General features: G+C 39.3%; 1 protein-coding gene across 3 annotated transcripts in view; it reads left to right on the forward strand.

Moving 5' to 3' along the window:
• TRAPPC9 (trafficking protein particle complex subunit 9) overlaps positions 1-19,453 on the forward strand; it is a 441,084-nt gene that overhangs the window by 73,758 nt on the left and 347,873 nt on the right. For all 3 annotated transcript variants that reach the window (XM_068155470.1, XM_068155472.1, XM_068155471.1), the window contains one exon: positions 4,027-4,151. In XM_068155470.1, coding sequence (XP_068011571.1) covers positions 4,027-4,151 — 125 coding nt within the window. The remainder of the gene's footprint in view (positions 1-4,026; positions 4,152-19,453) is intronic.

Genomic DNA, 19,453 nt, shown 5'->3' on the forward strand with positions numbered 1-19,453 from the left:
CTTCCTTATTCTATATTTAACTTCCAATTGTAGTTTAGTTTGCTCACCAACCTCAGGAAGGAATCCTTACTTACACTGCTTTTGCTGTTGTTAATTGTTGTTACCATCCTGTTCAGACATAATGGAGTCTCAAAGAAGTGCTTAGTCTGCTACGTGTTGTCTCTGCCCTACTCCTGGGAGCCAGAGAATTGATGCATTCCTAGTAGCGTTGCCTTGGAGTAGTGCTACCTGCAGTTTCTTGTGTGATCACCTTAAACATGTTTTTGTGAGGGAAGGAAATTAATCTTTTTGCCCACCTGTAGTGTGAAGAGTGAAGTAGGTTATATTGTCTGAAGTGCTACCTAATCATGTTGTTCCCCTCTTGGTTGCTGCAGATAACAAGTTTCTAGAATTCTGCCTACTTTTAGCAGGAAAGGGGGGAAAAAAAAAGGAGGCAATCACTCTCTCTTCTGTCTTGAGTTGAAGTTTTTTCTTCTTTATCTTTTTTTTCTTTTGCATGCTGAAAGTACTTTAAAACTGTTGCAGTATTCTTAACAGAGGTTACCTGCCAAGAGGGATATTGTTATGAAAAGTCTATCAGGCAATGAGTTGACAAGATAAACAAATGGCTTGAGGGGACATTTAGTTTTCAGATTTTGTGCTCAGGTTTTGTACTTTCTAAAACATCTAACATATCTCTTGGGTTATTGTTTCACTGCTGTTAAAACCCTTGTGTAAAACCAAAGTTGCTATAATGTGTTTGGGTTTTTATGTTGTGGTTTTGGTGTGGTGTTTTTTTTTTTTTTTAATTATGTGGTGGTTAATCTTGACTAAGGGCCAAATGCCCTCCTTCCCACCAGCTACTTGCTCTGGAACTGCAGCACCTCTCTCTTGTTCTCTTCCTCCTCTGGCCTCAGGGTCTATCTGCTGCTGCTCCCTCCCTGATTTCTTCCTCTTCTGCCCATGCTGCCTGTGGCCCTTCTTGAAAATTCTTCCCCCTTCCCCTCCAGTGCCCTCAGCTTGGCTGAGGGTCTCAGCTGTGTTCTGTGGTTGGAGCTGGCTGAGACTGTCTGGAACTGACTGTGTCTGGACTTTCTTCACAAAGGCTACCCCAGCCATCCCATATATAATATGAAGTATGTTTAATGTACCTTTAGAAAACAGCAATACATAATTTTTTATTGCTCTTGGATTATTGGTATTTCTTTTGCAGAGAGGTAGCTATTCAACCTAAAATCTTAGGCTACTCTGCTTCTCATGTGACATTATATTGCAGGTTACCTGTAGAATATCTTGGAATACAAACAAACTTCTGTGGTTCTCCCTTCAGCAGTAAGGTTATTTAAGGGTTTCCTTGCCACACAGTATGAGACCACCACAGCTGAAAAGTCCATACATTTTTGTCACCTGGATCAGACCAGTGATGGTTTTAGGAGAGATTAGAACAGGATGGAAGCTGTCCAATGTCAACTCTTTTTTCAGTGCCTAGTCATCAGGTTGTGAATCTGCAAGTTTAACTCCCATAGTAAACTTTCCTTTATTCAAAAATTAAATTGTGTGGGATTCTGTTCAGTGTGCTGTGAAAGTGGCTAATGAAGTTAAATTGACAATTTACTTAACATTTGAGAGGAGAGAGGAAATGCTGGTAAAGGATTTTGCTCTGTTGTGACAGCAGTGACTGTGATGTTGAAGGCAAGCTGTGTTCTTGTCGTTACCATGGAAAAAGTGTTGGTCATGTGCTGTTACCATGGGAATACTCAATGTGGATTCTAGAAATTAGGAAGATTTCTGGACAGAGTAGAAAGAAAACTGTGGAGTTATTTAGGATTGTCATATCTCTAAACTTCATGAAAGAAAATAAAACTTATTAAGTCTCAAAAAATATAAATACCAAGTAATTTAAAACTTCTAGGGGTACTGCTTCATTGATATTCTAGGTTTTTCAGCTACCTGTTTCTTTCTGCCATCATTAATTTCTGCAGCCTATCAGGTCTTCCAGCAGAATGTTTCCCCATTCTATGGTTGCTTAATGTATTGCTGAGGAGCTGGATAATGTCTAACCAACTTTACTACCTGGTGAAAAGGAAAAGCTAAATAATGGAAAAAAAACCCAAAACCAAGGCTAGCCACAGAACATTATTTTTTTAATTGTCCTCTGGCAGAGAAGTCTCCTTGCACAGTCAGAAGTTCTGAAGGAGTGAGACATTTGAAGTGTAAGTGTGTGTTACACTGGTTACCTTGGACTTCCTTTTTAGTCTGAAGCAGAATCCATGTTTGCTTTGCTATAATAACTCCTTTTGCAGGTACAGATTAGAGATGTAACAATTCATTCTTCCTCAGCGAAAATGTTTAAACTAACCATTGTATTCCTTTTTTTCCATAAGAAAATGAAAATGGACTGAGTTTTTAAAACATAAAATGAAGAGAGGCGTTAGTTGTAGGTTCTTGGTGTGTAGGTATTATCTGTTCCTTAAAGAAAAGAGAATTTGTGCCTTACATGAAATGGAAAATCTGACTCATGCCATGCAATTTTTTGTGCTTGATTCTTATAATATTTATTTTTTAGGTAATTTTATACACTAATCAGTGTCAGCTTTTGTTATAAGTAAGGAACTGATGAAAATCTATTTATGAAACCTTTTTGTTTTAATTTGGGATGAGTGGATTTCAGAGCTTGCAATCAAATACATTTGTGGTCAGTTTTGTTGGCAAGCTGTCTTGAACTTTTAATTTTTTTTCCCCTCAACTCATAGGCTAATAATTTTATCTCCTTTAATATCAGTAGGTTTTAAAAGATGCTATGAATTGGTGTAAGAGTCCTTTAATACTTTGTTATTTCTTGTGCAAGTTAGAAATAAAATACCTCTTAGCCCATACAGAATGTTCCATGTTCTCATCTCCCTGCCTTTCCCCTGGTCTTCATGGGACTAGATTAATTCATGATTTGATGTAGTTACATTGTAAGAGGAAAGGCTTTCTTAATTTTTGTCCAATATTAATAAACACTTTCTGGGTTTCCAGGATAGTCATATAGTAATTCATCTAATTGTCTTTCCGTTTGCACTGTGTTCAGATTTACCCCTCCTGATTTTTTGGCAGTTAGATGCTTGAGATATGTCTGCTGCAATATATGAGATTTTACCTGTCTTTAATTGATATTTGTGGATTGCAGTTGCTCTGCACAGCTTACAGCACAAAATCCTGCTCTTCTTTGGACTTTGAATGTAATTCTAATAGTAACAAATTGCTAAAAATAAGTTGTGAATCTAGTTTTAATGTACGTCAAAACTTTGTTATTTCAGTTTTCCTTTCCTCTGACTTTTTGATTCAGTTCAGCAGTAATTTTCACACATTTTAAGTGTGTGTTCTTGGAAAGTAGCTTTGGTAGGTTGAGAAACAACATACTACAGTGTTTTTATTTATCTTAATTGCTTGTCAGCAATAAAAAATACTAGTAAGTTGACACATTTTTTCATTGCTATTCTGTATGCTAATACAAAGACTCCTATTAGATACCAAACTGAGGACATCCCTCTCAAGACAGCCATTTCTCTTAAGCTTTTTGTTGACTGTTCCCACGTAAGTCTTAGTTTGCATTCTGTCTTTGTTACCCATGACAAATATTTTATAAATGTTTAGATCAGTAGGTGGTACAAAACATGTCTTCTCTATTTTTCCATTCCTTTTCACAATATATACTTGAAAAGTATATTAAGCAGCTGATAGGGTCATAATCATGGAAAAGCACAAACCTTTATAAATATTAAACTCAGTTTTCTCTTAACTATTGATATCTCTGTTGTGATGTTTCAAATGCCGTTGACTTCCTTTCCTGTGACCTTTACTGGGTGTTAGGTGTATTCCTGTCTTGAGTTTTCTTAGTTTCTAGGGAAAAATAAAGTAGTATTTACCTTTTGTTTTGTATAAAATGTAATTATTTCTATTTTTTTGGTGCATTTTATCTTCATTTGATAATACAGTACGGATTCATTGAAATAAAACATAACACCAGACAGTCAACAGTAATTTCATTTATTCTGTTTCTAGATGGAATCAGCGTTACTGGACTTCCACTCTCCAGTCCTTTTCGGCAGGTTGTCAAACCAAGAGTGGAGACTAAACCTATTAATCCACAAGAAAGCAGCAAAGTTGGTGACTTCAGTCATGTGAAGGTAAGTAAATGACATCAAAATAAGTACCAGATGTGGTTTTCACTGGACTATGTTATGGTTTGTTGTGTGATTGAAAAATAAAGGTTTCTTTGTCTCATAAGTATTTCCCTTTGTTTTTGTTTTCAGAACAGCTTGCTGTTCTGTGTTTTGATTATTATATTAGAACAAACAAAAGGGTGGAACAAGATCAGACTAAGAGGAGAAATTGTAAAGAGTTGGCTATTATGGCATACTCAAGGAACTGTCAGGTTCTTCACCTCCTGTTGCACTCTTACGCTATATACTCTGTAGCAATGTGCTTCTCTCTGAATTCTCAGGTTTCTTCTATTAAAATGTAGATCAGGATTTGTACCTTCTAAATATTTTGGGATCAAAGTCTTATTTTCACTCTTCCAGTAGTAAGCCCTTTAGAGGTGTTCATGTAAGTAATAAAAGAGAATAGTTGAGAGAGCCAAAAGAAAAGTAAATACAAACAGGATGAAAGAACAATTGTGTAGGTAGAAGCTGCACTGTGCTTACTGAGAGAGTCTTCCCTGGAGTAAGCTACTGTTTGCTTTTCTGTTGAAGATCTTAATTGTTGAAGATGTGAACTTCTTGTTTTAAGCCGTAAAATAAGAACATTTTCATGCTGGCCAGATTTGCAGAAGATATAATTTAAGGTGAAAACAATGGATTATGATGAAAACCAATGAGCTATAGCAGTTTGTTGTTCTCTTTCATAGCTTTGGTGAAATTTTGCATGCCTTGTAGAAGTTAATCCATTTCCTGCATGGGTGTGTGTTCTGCACTAGCTCATCCAGTCAGAATTTAGATGGAGTGTTGTATGATGCAATGTTTGGTTTAGCATGCCTTTGGCCAAGAAGTAAACAGGGGCTTTGATTTTCTCCAGTAACTTGCCTTTCATGTGAATTTGCTTTCTTCCCAGTGAGGTTATTTACAATTCCATTTGATCAATAAACAGGTGAGGCTATTAATTTTTAAATACATTCCTTTGGACTGTTAGCACTGCTAATTCATTGCCATTTGATTCTGTAGTACTAAAGGGATGATGACAGTATATGAAACACAGTAGAAAATTAGTAAAGCCTTTTTTTATATTTTATGATATAGCATAGTATTTCCCACTTGTTCTTAAAGATCAGATTAATTATGCTGATGTCCAGTATTAATTTTTAAGTTGAGAACTTCATGTAGAATGTCTGACCTATACACGCTCCTGACTTTCGGAAGCAAGGGGAATGTTACTTTGAAACTGGAATGAAAACACATGGGTGACACATGGGTTTGATGGTGACACATAGGTTTGATGGTGACACATGGGTTTGATGGGTGGACCACTAGATGGATAAGGAACTGGCTTGATGGCCGCACCCATAGAGTGGCTGTCCATGGCTCCATGTCCCAGTGGAGGCCAGTGACAAGCGGAGTCCCTCAGGGATCAGTCCTGGGACCTGTCTTATTCAACATCTTTGTGGGGGACATGGACAGTGGCATTGAGTGCACCCTCAGCAAGTTTGCTGATGACACCAAGCTGTGTGGTGCAGCAGACACGCTGGAGGGAAGGGAGGCCATCCAGAGGGACCTTGACAGGCTGGAGAGGTGGGCACAAGCCAACCTCATGAAGTTCAATAAGAGCAAGTGCAGGGTCCTGCATCTGGGTCGAGGCAATCCCAGGCACAAATCCAGGCTGGGCAGTGACTGGCTGGAAAGTAGCCCTGAGGAGAGAGACTTGGGGATGCTGGTGGACAAAAAGCTCAACATGAGCTCTCAGTGTGCACTTGCAGCCCGCAAAGCCAATCAGATCCTGGGCTGCATCAGGAGAAGTGTGGCTAGCAGGTCGAGGGAGGTGATCCTCCCCCTCTACTCAGCCCTGGTGAGACCCCACCTGGAGTACTGTGTCCAGTTCTGGAGCCCCTATTACAAGAGGGATGTGGAGGTGCTGGAAGGTGTCCAGAGAAGGGCCACAAGGATGATCAGAGGGCTGGAGTACCTCTCCTATGAGGACAGACTGAAGGAGCTGGGGCTGTTCAGTCTGGAGAAGAGAAGGCTCCGAGGTGACCTAATTGTGGCCTTCCAGTATCTGAAGGGGGCCTACAGGAAGGCTGGGGAAGGACTTCTCAGGATCTCAGGTAGTGATAGGACTAGGGGGAATGGAATGAAGCTGGAAGTGGGGAGATTCAGGCTAGATGTGAGGAGGAGGTTCTTCACCATGAGAGTGGTGAAACCCTGGAATGGGTTGTGCAGGGAGGTGGTCGAGGCCCCGTCCCTGGGGGTGTTTAAGAGCAGGCTGGACGAGGCTCTGTCCAGCCTGCTCTAGTGTGGGGTGTCACTGCCCATGGCAGGGGGGTTGGAACTAGATGATCCTTGTGGTCCCTTCCAACCCTGAATGAAACTATGAAAAGTTCCATAGTGTGTCCAAAATTAACAGTTTACTGTGTTGGCATCTGTTCTACAACAGGCTTAGTCACTAACCTTGCGCTTGTGGTTAAAAAAATAAATAAAAGAGGTAAAATCAGGGTGTTAAAATACGCAGCAGTATGAAGCTCTGGAGTAAGTCCACAAAATTTTGAATGAAATGATTATCATTATGATCATTTGCAGACAATATCCATAAGAGGAAAAATCAGCATTACAAGATTGATCTGTGGTAGGTGATGAGAAAAAAAAAAAACACACAGTAGGATATCGCCATCTGTAGAGTGATTTACAGTCCTGATTCATTCTGAAGTAACAGACATCCATTTCTATAACTTCCTTTTCTATTTACCACATTGGCCCAATTAAACTACTATAAACCAATCATTTGATCTAATCTGATGAAAAATGCTTATTGAGTTCAGAACTATTTAAACGTATTTTTGATTCACCAGCCTATCCAGATAATTGTCTCTGTGTACATGGACATACATAGTTTGGACTGGGCAAGTGACAGGAAGAAATTATGTGTCATAGTAGCAGAGACTGTATTTCTTGGTTAGGATAACTACACTGCAACTGACTGCTAGTCATTCTGTGATAAGGTGTTATATACAGCTTTTTCTCCTGCTGTCTACATCTTCTGTTCAGTTCTGTCTAGTTTTTTGTTTTTGACTTCTCTCTCCTTTGACAGTACACTTCAACAGGAAGAAACTTAAGAACTACCAGTAGCTTAAAATAAAAGCTACACAAATTCTCAATAAGTTCATGCAGGTTTTGTCAGTAAGTGAACCAATTAAGCATTTAATGGTATCTGGTCCGGTTTTCTTGACTGGGTTCTGAGAAATTTGATGTACTTTTGGGTTTGATTTGCTTGGTTTTAGACTGGGTATCTTTCAGAGTATGTGAATATATGTTTGTTGTAAACACATATGCTTTTGCTCAGTAAGAGCCTTGGACCTGGGGTTGTTCAGCCTGGAGAAGAGGGGGCTCCAGGGAGACCTGATAGCAGCTTTCTAGTACTCAAAGGGGGCCTACAGGAAGGATGGGGAGAGAATGTTTACAAGGGCCTGCAGTGACAGGATAAGGGGCAATGACTACAAACTAGAGAAGTGCAGATATAGATTGCATATCAGGAAGAAGCTCTTCACTATGAGGGTGGTGGAACACAGGACCAGCTTGCCTGGGGAGGTGGTTGAGGCCCCTTCCCTGGAAATATTCAAAGTAAGACTCAGTGAGGCCCTGGACAGCCTGGTCTAGTTGGGGATGCCCCTGCTGACTGTGGGGAGGTCAGACTGGATGACCATTGGAGGTCCCTTCCAGCCTGGACCATTCTATGATTTTGTGTCACAAGCTGGGGTGGATACAAGAGAGATGATCCACCCTTTCAACTTGAGTGTAAAGTACTTGATATTTATAATCTTTTTGAGTGCCCTAAAACCTCCTTAAAAGGTCTTTCATTTTGTCTCTGTTACTGCAGAACAATTCAGTGCTTGTGCCTGGATGCTTGCTTGGTTATGTTTTAAGGTTTGTCTTGTAATAGTCAAGCCAATTAAAGTGGTTTGACAGGACCTAATGTAAGACGCAAGTGGGAGTTTTTAAGTTAAGGAAAAATACTAATCTTAAACAGTTTTGGTGGTGAAAATGTCAGGTATTCATGATTTAGCAATAGGTGTCTGTTGTGAATATTCAGGAGTAGTAGTTTGCAATCCTGTATGCTGTGCTTAAGATAGTCTTTAAATGAGTGATTTTTTTCAGAAGAAAATGAATGTAAATCAATGCTTCTCTTTTTACTGACTCTGATATGTCCTTGTTCAGATATTTATAAGTCTTAATGCTTTAACCTTCCTTCCTTAGTTGTTTGCCTTGCAATTTTTGTGCTCAGTTTTGGATATTTCAAGTATTGCAGTTGAATTTCTCTGCAATCTGTTTTCAGTTTTGCTAAAGGCTTTCTTCCAATAAACCAGTCACTGGCTTTTGGAAATGACTGTTCTGATCTCATAAATTCGGTATAAAAATTGCTTTATGACCTCATCATAAAGCTTGCTTATTCCCTCAAGCTGTATAGAATACCATGGTGTAGTATTATGTTCAGACATACTCTGTTCCTACTGTTCTTGACTGAGTTGTTGTAAGCATTGTCTAAAAACCTTGGCTGTTTGGGGGCATCTGTATGGCAGAGTGATTTAGCCCTTGTTTAGCTCAGCACTGCTGTGTTTATATTGGTATGTGAAATGGCCTATTTTAAGGCTGAGTCTGTTAGTTTTTGAGTAACATTGCTGTGTCTTTCGATATTAATCTATCCTGTGAATTAATGCAAAAGCTGCAGAGAAAAATTTTAACAAATACCATGATGTGTTAGCAAATAATGTGTTCTGTTAGCAAATAATGTGTTCTGATTTTCATGCTTGGGAGTGAGATTATTTGTCTCCCTCTAGTTCTTCTCAGTGGTGGAAGAAACACTCACTCCACACAACATATTGAGGACTTGAGGCTTAGGTCTCAGATCTGTGGAAATTTGATCCATAAAGTCATAGCAGTTCCCTTCACATAATGGTAATTCATTGGTAGCTGCTTTTTGTCACCAGATGAAAAGGAGAATTATTCATCAGAATATCTCAGTGCATTATGATGTCCAGGATTTCTTTAGAATAAATCTGGGCTTAAGGAATGCTCCATGACCTGAAGTGGAAAAAGACCAAGAGCAGAAATGAAGAAATCTTTTAGTTGGGTGAAGAAAACTTCCAAAAATATTGTGGGATTATTTTTTTTTTCACTTAAACTGTCAGCCAGACACTGATCACTGGCCAGTTACGTGGGAGGCTGAGGGCTGCTTTATAATTTATAAGGGCCCCTCCTGAGTTTTAAATTTTTGAGAGTTTTATGTTCAGGAGAATTTGTCTCTGCATACTGAACATGAGCTGCAATTCCAGAGATTCAGCTGCAGAACCTGGAGAGGTTTAAGTAATCTGAGGAAACTACTCTGCTCCTGCACTATCAGTAAATGGTAGGACACATTAAAATACAGTGTGTATAGCTAACCTAATTTAATACACCATCTTTAGTGTATCTTCTCTGATTTAATCAGCAGTATCCTAAAATGAGATACAGGCCTTAATTGGATTGTTTCCATGCAGTTGTCGGGCTCTGTTCTTCTAGTATGAAACTATGCTGTTAATGGAGATAAACTTTATGATGTTGATACTTAAGCTCAAACTCCTTTTACCTATGAGCCTTAAATCTAGTCTGATTTTAAGCCCTTAAGCAGAACAAGCTGGATTGTTTTGTTGTTTGGTTTCTTTTTTTTTATGGGGAGGTGTATGTATAAGTTTGTTTTTAAACACTTCTAGATAATTCTGAAGTTAGTGGGGACTTCAAATCTTTAGAGCACAACTGAAATTTAGATTCCTTCTTTTTGGCTGACTAAATGTGAATATAGGAATGACATCTTACACACAACTGTATAACCCAAGTTAGATGTGTTTGAGGTCATCAACCTGATCTCCTTCTATGATCAGGTGACCTGCCTGGTGGATGTGGAGAAGGCTGTGGATGTAGTCTATCTGGACTTCAGCAAGGCCTTTGACACTGTCCCCCACAGCAAACTCCTGGCCAAGCTGTCAGCCCATGCCTTGGACAGGTGCACTCTGCACTGGGTTAGAACTGGCTGGAGGGCCGAGCCCAGAGAGTGGTGGTGAATTTCATCAATACCCTTAGTTGCAGGAAGGAATACTGAAAGGAACAGTGGCTCAGAGGCTCATGCCACCCACAGAATTTGTTTTTTTTTGATCTTGGGGAACTTTCTATGGCACCGAGTCTGCAAGCAACAGATGGAGCATATCTGTCCCAGAGGGGGAGAAAGATCCTAGCACATGAGAATAGCCTATCCCACAGAGGGAACAGGGTTTTAGGTGGGGAGTTGGAAGGACTTATTGACAGGGTTTTAAACTAGATTTGCAGGGGAAAGGAGTTGAAACCAGTTCCCCCAGACAGGAGTCTGAGGATGGTAAGCTGGAGTCAGGGGTGAAATCAGCAGCCCAGCTGAAGTGCATGTACACTAATGCATGCAGTATGGGTAACAAACAAGAGGAGCCGGAAGCCTTATTACAGCAGGAAAGTTATGATGTGGTTGCCATCACAGAAACATGGTGGGATGACTCACATGACTGGAGCACTGTAATTAATGGCTACAGGCTCTTCAGGAGAGACAGGCGAGGGAGAAGGGGTGGAGGGGTGGCCCTGTACATCAGGGAGGCTCTAGACACCATGGAATTAGAGATTAAGGATGATCAAATTGAGCGCCTGTGGGTGAGAATTAGAGGGAAGGCCTACAAGGCTGACATCCTGGTTGGAAGCAGTCATAGACCACCCAAGCAGGATGAAGAGGTTGATGAATTATTTTATAGGCATCTAGAGGCTGTCTCAAGATCACCAGACCTTGTTCTTACAGGTGATTTTAACCTGCCTGATATCTACTGGGAACTTAACACAGAAGAGAGGAGGTGGTCTAGAAGGTTCTTAGAGCATATGCAGGATAGCTTCTTATCACAGCTGCTGTGTAAGCCTAGCAGAGCAGAGGCTTTGCTTGACCTTTTTGCATTGAGACACTTGAACATGTCCAGAGAAGGGCAACAAAGCTGGGGAGAGGCTGAGGGAGCTGGGATTGTTTAGCCTGGAGAAGAGGAGGCTCAGAGGAGACCTTATTGCTCTCTACAACTACCTGAAGGGAGGTTGTAGCCAGGAGGGGGTTGGTCTCTTCTCCCAGGCAACCAGCACCAGAACAAGAGGACACAGTCTCAAGCTGCACCAGGGGAAGTTTAGGCTCGAGGTGAGGAGAAAGTTCTTCACTGAGAGAGTCATTTGCCATTGGAATGTGCTGCCCAGGGAGGTGGTGGAGTTGCCGTCCCTGGAGGTGTTCAAGAGCAGATTGGATGTGGCAGTTGGTGCCATGGTCTAGTAGGCATGAGGTGTTGGACTTGATGATCTTTGAGGTCTTTTCCAACCTTGTTGATTCTATGAAGTTGACATCAGCGCAATAAGCAGTGCATACATGAACAGTAACAGACTCTGCAGTTATGAGAGCTTCTTCCTGAAAGGAATCATCCATGGCCATTGTTGACCTTGTTACTCAACTACAATATAATCCTGTTGCTATAATTAGGGGTGAGTCAGATAACCAGTTTCTGGTGGTTTTTCATGGGTTTGCCAGGCTACATTTGAGCCATTGGTATGGTCAGTGAGTTTCAACAGCAGACATCACTCATACATGTCTGTTATCTATGTTCAGAGCATTCCAGTGCTGTCACACTGGAAATATTTCAGCCAAAAAAGAGTTCCCTCTGAACAGCTGTTGTAACTTGGAAGGTTATGGTAGGTGAACCCGTTTGGGGATGGAGATGGCCTGAGATTGCTGTGAAGTTCAAAAATTTGTTTGTCATGCTAATGCCTAAGAAGTGCTCTGGACAACTAGAATAGCAGTAGGTGGTTACTTCCATAATGACATTATGATAAGAAAGTGATTATGATAAGAAAGGTGACAGAGTTAGAAGTAGTAAAGAAAAAGAAAAGATGGGCTGATGTGAAGTTTCTCTGAGGTTAAAACTTGAAGTGGGGAGATGGTTCTACCAGACATTAGAACAGTGTGGTGAAAGTCCAATCAACTCTGTTGGAAAATTTAAGATGTTTGACTGAATGTTCTGCTTGCATTAGATAATGTTTCCTTGCAACAGCTTTTCCAGAGGACAGAGACCACTTTTAGCCTAGAGCTGTCAGACTCTGAACTGATATGTGCCACATAGTCAAGTGTCACAAATTCAGAATACCTCTGGACCTATACACTGCAACTTTGCTCTTGCAAATTTTTTGCATGTTTAGTTTTTCTTTTTTAATGAGAATAGATGAGGTAGGTCAGACACGGGGTTTAAACCAAAGAAGACTCCTTGTTTCAGGTGCCTTGTTTCTCACTCTGTGTACATTTTTAGTCCTGAGGTTGTGGATCCCATGTCAGTCAAGAGGTGCTGCAGTAGTCCTCATCACCTCTTCCACCAAATGGAGGTTTCAGCATCAAGGTTGAAGAGCACGGTTGATTAGTCCTTAGAAGACTTGATCTGCTTATTAGACTAAGTTCACAACAATGAACTGCCTTTTGTCAGTATCCAGCCTCCCTACTTACGCTTTGGATTTGGACTGAATGTCCAATTTAAAGTGTTTTTTCATCTCCTCTGTGGGTAGATTTTGATTCATTGTGCATGAATGATATAAAATGAGAGTGTACCATCCAGGTCTGAATCAGAAGCCCTGTAGCTTGAGTTTCATGCTATGCTTCAGCCAATAAACCCTTTCTTTCAGCAGTGATTATTTTATTCATAGTGCTATACTTCTTTGACTACTTTTCTTCCAGTTCTTAACTGACTCATGTTCAGTCATAATGGGTTCTGAACAGAGTGAATTGTATGAAAAAAATCTGTAGGTAAGGCTTACAAGATGTACTTTACCCCTAAGCACAGCAAATGTTGCTCTACAACAAAAGAATGCTTCCAGAGTGACTTACCTGCACGTGTAGGAGAGACGTGTTCTGTTGTAAGTAGGGATTCTTTAAAGCATTTGATACTTAGGTTTAAATTATAATATAAATTTACAGCCATATGTATTCCTACACTTCATCCTTACAAAGATTTCTGCAGTATTTACATCCAGCTCATTCATGGTGTTGATAAACAGGATTTTGCTGTGCTCACTTTTGCTAGACTCGTGATGATAATTTCTAGCATTTTAACTTAGCTGGAAGTGTGGAGCTGGCTGCAAGGAAGGCAGCTGCTCTGGTGGGAAAACATGATGGCAGAAGATCAAATACACCAGTAAAGAGAAGACAGAAGACCAAGTGATAGCATAGCTCTGATTAGCTGGAGGGTTCTCCAATGTCTACATAAATTCATCCAGTGAAGTTTTTCCTGTGCTTTTGAAAGCCTAACCAAGATTTTAGGATATCAGGAAGAAATTCTTTACAGTGAGCAGGTTGCCCAGGGAAGTTGTGGATGCCCACTCCCCAAAGGTGCTGAAGGCCAGGCTGGACAGGGCCTTGAGCAGCCTGATCTAATGGAAGGTGTCCCTGCCCACCATGGTGAGTCCCTTACAACCCAGACCATTTTGTGATTTGTAATTCTACTCATGTGAGTGTGAAATTAAATACAAAATGTATCATGTAGGTGCTGTCTTACTACAATTAACTGCGCAGGAAATGCATGGTGATCATCTCCACATCCAAACCTACATGTTAAGGCTTTCATTTAATTAACAGCTACTGGTAGCAAACAATGCCTCCGTCCTAATTTGCTCGCTTGTGTTGCTCCTGCTTTTAGCACTTTCTGTTCACAATTCTTGTCTAGAGCCAAATACCAACAACCTCTGAGAATGTGGAAGAAGACATGGATAACAAAGAGTAATTTAGTTTCTTTTTCCTCTATTTGGAGCTTCTTGTCCTGAGCAGTATTTGAGCTTCCATAAATTTTATAACTTCAGTCTTCTCTTGTGGTCTTTTAGCCACATGGACCCAATCCGTTGACAAATAATGAAGAGTAGCTTTTCTGAAGACTGGGATAAACAGTGCATATGAATTTCTTAGCAGTGTATCCTCAATTAATTTGAAATGGCTCTGGTTTTATTCTGTTATTTTTTAAACTATAGTTAAATTATTTTTCTCTCAGTTTAAGAATAAATCAGTCTTCAAGTTTGGTTTCTTATGTTTTCAAGTAACTGTTGTCTTGAAATAGTCTTGGTTTATCAATCACAGGAACAAATCACAGTTATGCGTGGAGGTTTGTTTTGGTTTTAGGGGAACTAGCTGAAGAGCTAAAGTGCATCTTAATAAAAAAGAAGAATCTTTATACTGCAGATCTTCTGTTTAGTTAAAAGTGGCTTACTGAATAGCTGCCTTACCCAGGAGTATGAGAAACAGAATGAAGTTCCATAATTTATCACTGTGGGGGCTTAAAAAGAGTAGGTCAAGTGTGGTAGTTTTCCTCAGAAGAAATTGGAAACACAGGATGTGATAGCTGTAATTGATGCCGAGCCATTTTTGAAAGGGCACATCAGAAACTACCAACTTTGTTTCACCTAGGGAAACAACTGAATAATCATCACAGCAAGCTCCACATTTAATGTTTATGGGGTAAGACAGGTTTTAAATGTCATAGTTTGCAAATTTTAGTAAGACATTTTGGACTCATACTCTCATTGAGGGATTGCCTAAGAGAATTCCGGTTTTATTTAAGGTTTTCAACTGCTGTCAGTGAAAGCACACATGAAAGCTCAATTTCTGATATTAGTTTATATCTTAGTATAGTATAGTATAGTAAATCATTAACCAGTGTCCAAGGCTGTCTCTTTATTAGGGTCAGAAGGACAAGTTTGGCTTTAAAGACTTTAAATTTCCAGGAAAGGAAAATTGTGTAAAATTGTAGGGGAGAGGAAAATCCTAAAACCAAGATGGGGACAAAACCCAAGGAGTTAAACAAATGTGGTTTAAAATATTGTGTTACATGAAATAGATCTAAGTTTTAACTCTTATTTTGTAGGCAATTGTATGAAACTTCTCTCTCTGTGTTGTCATTGAACTTAACTGTATGTAGCAGTGACTGATGATGTGAGATGGGAAAAATAATGAAATAATTTCACATGAAGAGAGGAATTTGAAAATACAGATCAAACAATGTAATTTGTTGGGTGTTTTTTCTCTATTTTGGTTTAAACCTGATTTTCTATAGGTGTAAATTTGTAGTAAATTAAATTTGTGATGTTACTCTGTTTAAATGGAAAAAAAAAAATGTGTTTTCTGACATGGTAGAAGAAGTAGAGAAAAATACCATGACATTTACTGTGAAAAAACTAATCCTCTGCCCTTGATTTGGTGATCTGTAATTTGACAATATATTGGTGTAAGCATTACTGTTAAGTGGCTTGGCTATGCTTCAGTCTAGCTGGTAAGTACAGTAAACCTAATATATCATTCTCTATGCTTAGATTTGTAAAAGTGAAAAACTCATAATGACTAGCTAATCTTAAACCTGGGACTCTTACAATGTGTTGTGGATTTAGCTGAAATAGCTCTGAGTGAGAGGAAAGAAGCAATTAAAATGCATGTTTTTAATAAGGTGTACCTGAGGAGCAAAGAGGCTTAGAGATTGCTTTATGGTGGTAGGTAGCTCATACAAATTTTGAGTTTATTTTCAGTTATGTTACATCTTTGTATAAAATTACTAGCAAACTGAGCAGTACATTTCAAGTAATGTACCTGTAACTTCATCAGGATTAAGTCATTCCATAAAACTCCACCCATTTTATGTTAGATGCTACACAAATGCAAGTAGTAGATAAAGATTTTATTACTATTGCTGCCATTCGGTGCAGTGGCTGACAGTCCAGAACAATGGGTAGATGCCTTACACAAGATGTACAGTTGGGCCTATTTTTGATACAATCACCAAATGCTCCTTATTGTGAGTAGGGTAAGAAAGAGGTGGCCTAATCCAGTTTGAGAACCTTAAAGAAAAAAAGAGGGTAAAAATCACACATTTTTTCATTGCTAGAGAAACTCAGCATGAGGTTTTATCTTCTTAGCATCTTGATACTGTTTCCAAAAGCCATTTCTAGATTTTGCCTCTTGCCCTGTGTTTGCCTCCTACGTGTTGTTATCACAGTATCACTAAGGTTGGAAGAGACCTCAAAGATCATTGAGTCCAACCTGTCACCACAGACCTCATGACTAGACCACGACACCAAGTGCCACGTCCAATCCCCTCTTGAACACCTCCAGGGATGGTGACTCCACCACCTCCCCGGGAAGCCCATTCCAATGACTAATGACTCTCTCAGTGAAGGACTTTCTCCTCACCTTGAGCCTAAACTTCCCCTGGTGCAGCTTGAGACTGTGTCCCCTTGTTCTGGTGCTGGTTGCCTGGGAGAAGAGACCGACCCCTTCCTGACTACAACCACCTTTCAGGTCAATAGAGTGCTGTGATCAACCCAAATTCTCTTCTGGAGTGTATCTGATTGTGTGGTAGTGCCCTGTAGACTATATGGTTAGCTTATGCTTTGGTCTAGAATGGGGGGAATAGCTACACATGGAGAGCAAAGGCTTGAAATACAAAAATGGTGGAATGCTATCTAATTGCTGCAAATCTATTCTTGTAGCCTTGGTGGAAAACTTTGCTGGTGATCTATCTAGTTTGAATCCGATAAATTTACCCAAGTGGTTTCAGCATGAAGCCAAGAATTCTGAGCTGAAACATGCATTTTTATTTTTATTTTTTAATTTGGAAGTCTTCCAATTTGATTAATGTATTTCAGTGATAGAAAACTGTGCATCCTTACAGCAGTTCTTTGAATGGTGGCATAGCCATATTATTAAGGAGTTCATTTTAGCATTAGCCCTAATTTGACCACGTTCAGTTTCCACCACTGGATTTTTGAAGCAAGTGAAGAGCTTCCTGTCCTAGGTATCTTCTCTCTAATTATTTTAAGTGAGCTCACGTGAGACCAATTATTTTCAGTTCTATTTTGAGCTTTGCTGTATGACAGATGTCAAATTCAGAAGGAGGGAGAACACGACCCTTCCAGTATTATTATACAGCTCAGTGATGATTTCCCCAAAAGTGCTGGTTCTGCTATTCAGGGTGTAGCTCTGTAAAGTTCTAGTTTTACAAATTGTAATGAATGTTTTTCAGTGTCAGAGTTCTGAAATAACCTTTTGAGTTTCCTTTTGGGTGGTACTGTCATGCAGCTATAATGTAGGACTTCTTGAGATGATTTTTCTACTGCAACAGGAATAAAATATTTTGATTGAATCGTAATTGTGCTTTGTACTTGGCACCCAAGTGTGAGATATGATCTCCTAGTCTAAATGGAAAGAATTCAAATGCTAGGCAATCTTTAGATTTCTAACTGAAAAATTAATAACAGTAATAATTGCATTATCATGTTCTCCGTCACTTAATTCAGTGAGTATTGCTCAGCGCTGCTTGTTCACCTTAAGAGAATTCATCTGAGAGTAAAAAGCTATGGCCAAATTTGAGCAGATATAAGCCTATATTTAACTGAATGATAACTGCCTCAGGGCTGTGTCATGGATGTAGAAGTATTGTCTTCCACTTCCATATCTACATGTCTCTGTGTGTAATTTCTGTGCACCCCACGGCTTATGGTTTCACCTACATTTCATCCTTTGTAACACCAGTGTGTGCCCAGCCATTCCTGGAATTGTTGCTGGGTAGGTTAATATTTTTGTAATACGCTGTTTCAAGCTTTTCTGCTTCTTTTTTTGTCTCTTCTCATCTCGTAGTATTTTCTACTCCCTGCAGTGTTTTGCCATGTACAGACCCTGGCTTTCTTTTTCAGGAATCTTGCCATCTGTTGAGTATCTCGTACTAGCCTAAAGTGTGAAAGTTACTAAGACTTTGTTCAGCTTGCCATTTAACTCAGAAAAGCAAATGTATGAACGTGGGGCTTTTTGATGATATGTAGAATATCAAATGGGAATAGAACTCGGTCTATAATCGAGATTGTGATGCATTTTTGGTTTACATCTTAATTTTTTTGGCTTCCTTTCTGGATTTAACAAAAAATTCTCCCTATTTCGAGATGTTCCCAGTGTGTACAATGTAATGAGGCCATAGTTGGAGTTAAAAATGTACATTTTTCTCATGTATTCAAACATACACATATATGAGTTAGTTGAGAATCTCCAAAATAGGGAGGGAATGTAAATTTACTGCTGGAAGTTTTTCCAGCCCTTAATTTTTGTTTTACAAAAAGTAGTTTAATATAAGGCAGCTTCTTTAAAGTCTTCAAACAGGCATCATAGTACCTTTAATATTAAATATATTCATTCTTTGGGTTTTTTTTTTAATCCAATCAATATAACACTCTCATAGTAGATCTGGTGGTGAACATAATGTATTCTTACCATGCTCATGTCCCACCAAAAGTAAGAACTAGTAGGTTCTTTTCAGTGAATGAAGAGATAGTTTCCTTCAGAAGACTTAGAATGTCTTTCTGTGTATCTCAGTGGAGAGAGGAAACTGCTCGGTTGCTATTCAGTATGCTTTCCCTGCAGACTCTCTGAAAGCTGTGGAAGTGAGACTAGGTTTTGGAAGCTCAAACCTTCAGGTCAGAGAAAACAATAGAAAATGTCCTTTTAAAATCTGTTCTCTGAAAGAAAAAAAAAAAAGGCTTTTTTTTGGGTAAGTGGAAAAGAAAAACTCAGAATGCTTCAAAATGAGAACTCTTAGTCCTTTGTACTCAAATAGTTAAAGTCTGTGGTATAGTGAAACACTTCATTCAAATTTTGTCAGCCACACTGAAGTGTTAGACTTGGACTAACCTAAACAAATGTGATGGATTGGCACATGAGTATCTTGCAGTATTGCATCTCAACACTTTTTCAGTTTCTCTAATGTTTTTTCCCCAGCTGAATTCTTCCTTTGATGGAAGGGGTTTTATTTTCTTTTTTAATAGTGGTTTGGGTTTTTTTTTTAGTTGTTTAGTTCCTGCTTAAAGTGAAAGAAGTAACATTTGCCTGGCTACTTCATGGGAGTTATGGTGGGCCCTTTTTCTAACTATTAAATGAGTCTTGAATTTGATCTCATGATACAGTATAAAGTGATTTTTCCTAATTTCTCTGTGTGACAAGGTTGCTTGCTTGTATTTTATTGATGGTTTATGAATTGGAAAACTGCGAAGAACAGCATTAGATTTAAAGAAGAGATTTCCATAGTATCCACTGTGTAAGTGGATGTTTATTTCCTTTGGTTTGGCCTGTGTCTTTTGTTCAGGGCTCTGTTTAATTTGAAAGCAATTAAGTGGAAAATAGACACTACAGTCTTAGAGTTACT

The sequence above is a fragment of the Melanerpes formicivorus genome, unplaced genomic scaffold (genome assembly GCF_026170545.1).
Source record: "Melanerpes formicivorus ecotype bairdi unplaced genomic scaffold, bMelFor1.0.p_v2 SCAF_32, whole genome shotgun sequence".
Lineage (NCBI taxonomy): Eukaryota > Metazoa > Chordata > Aves > Piciformes > Picidae > Melanerpes > Melanerpes formicivorus.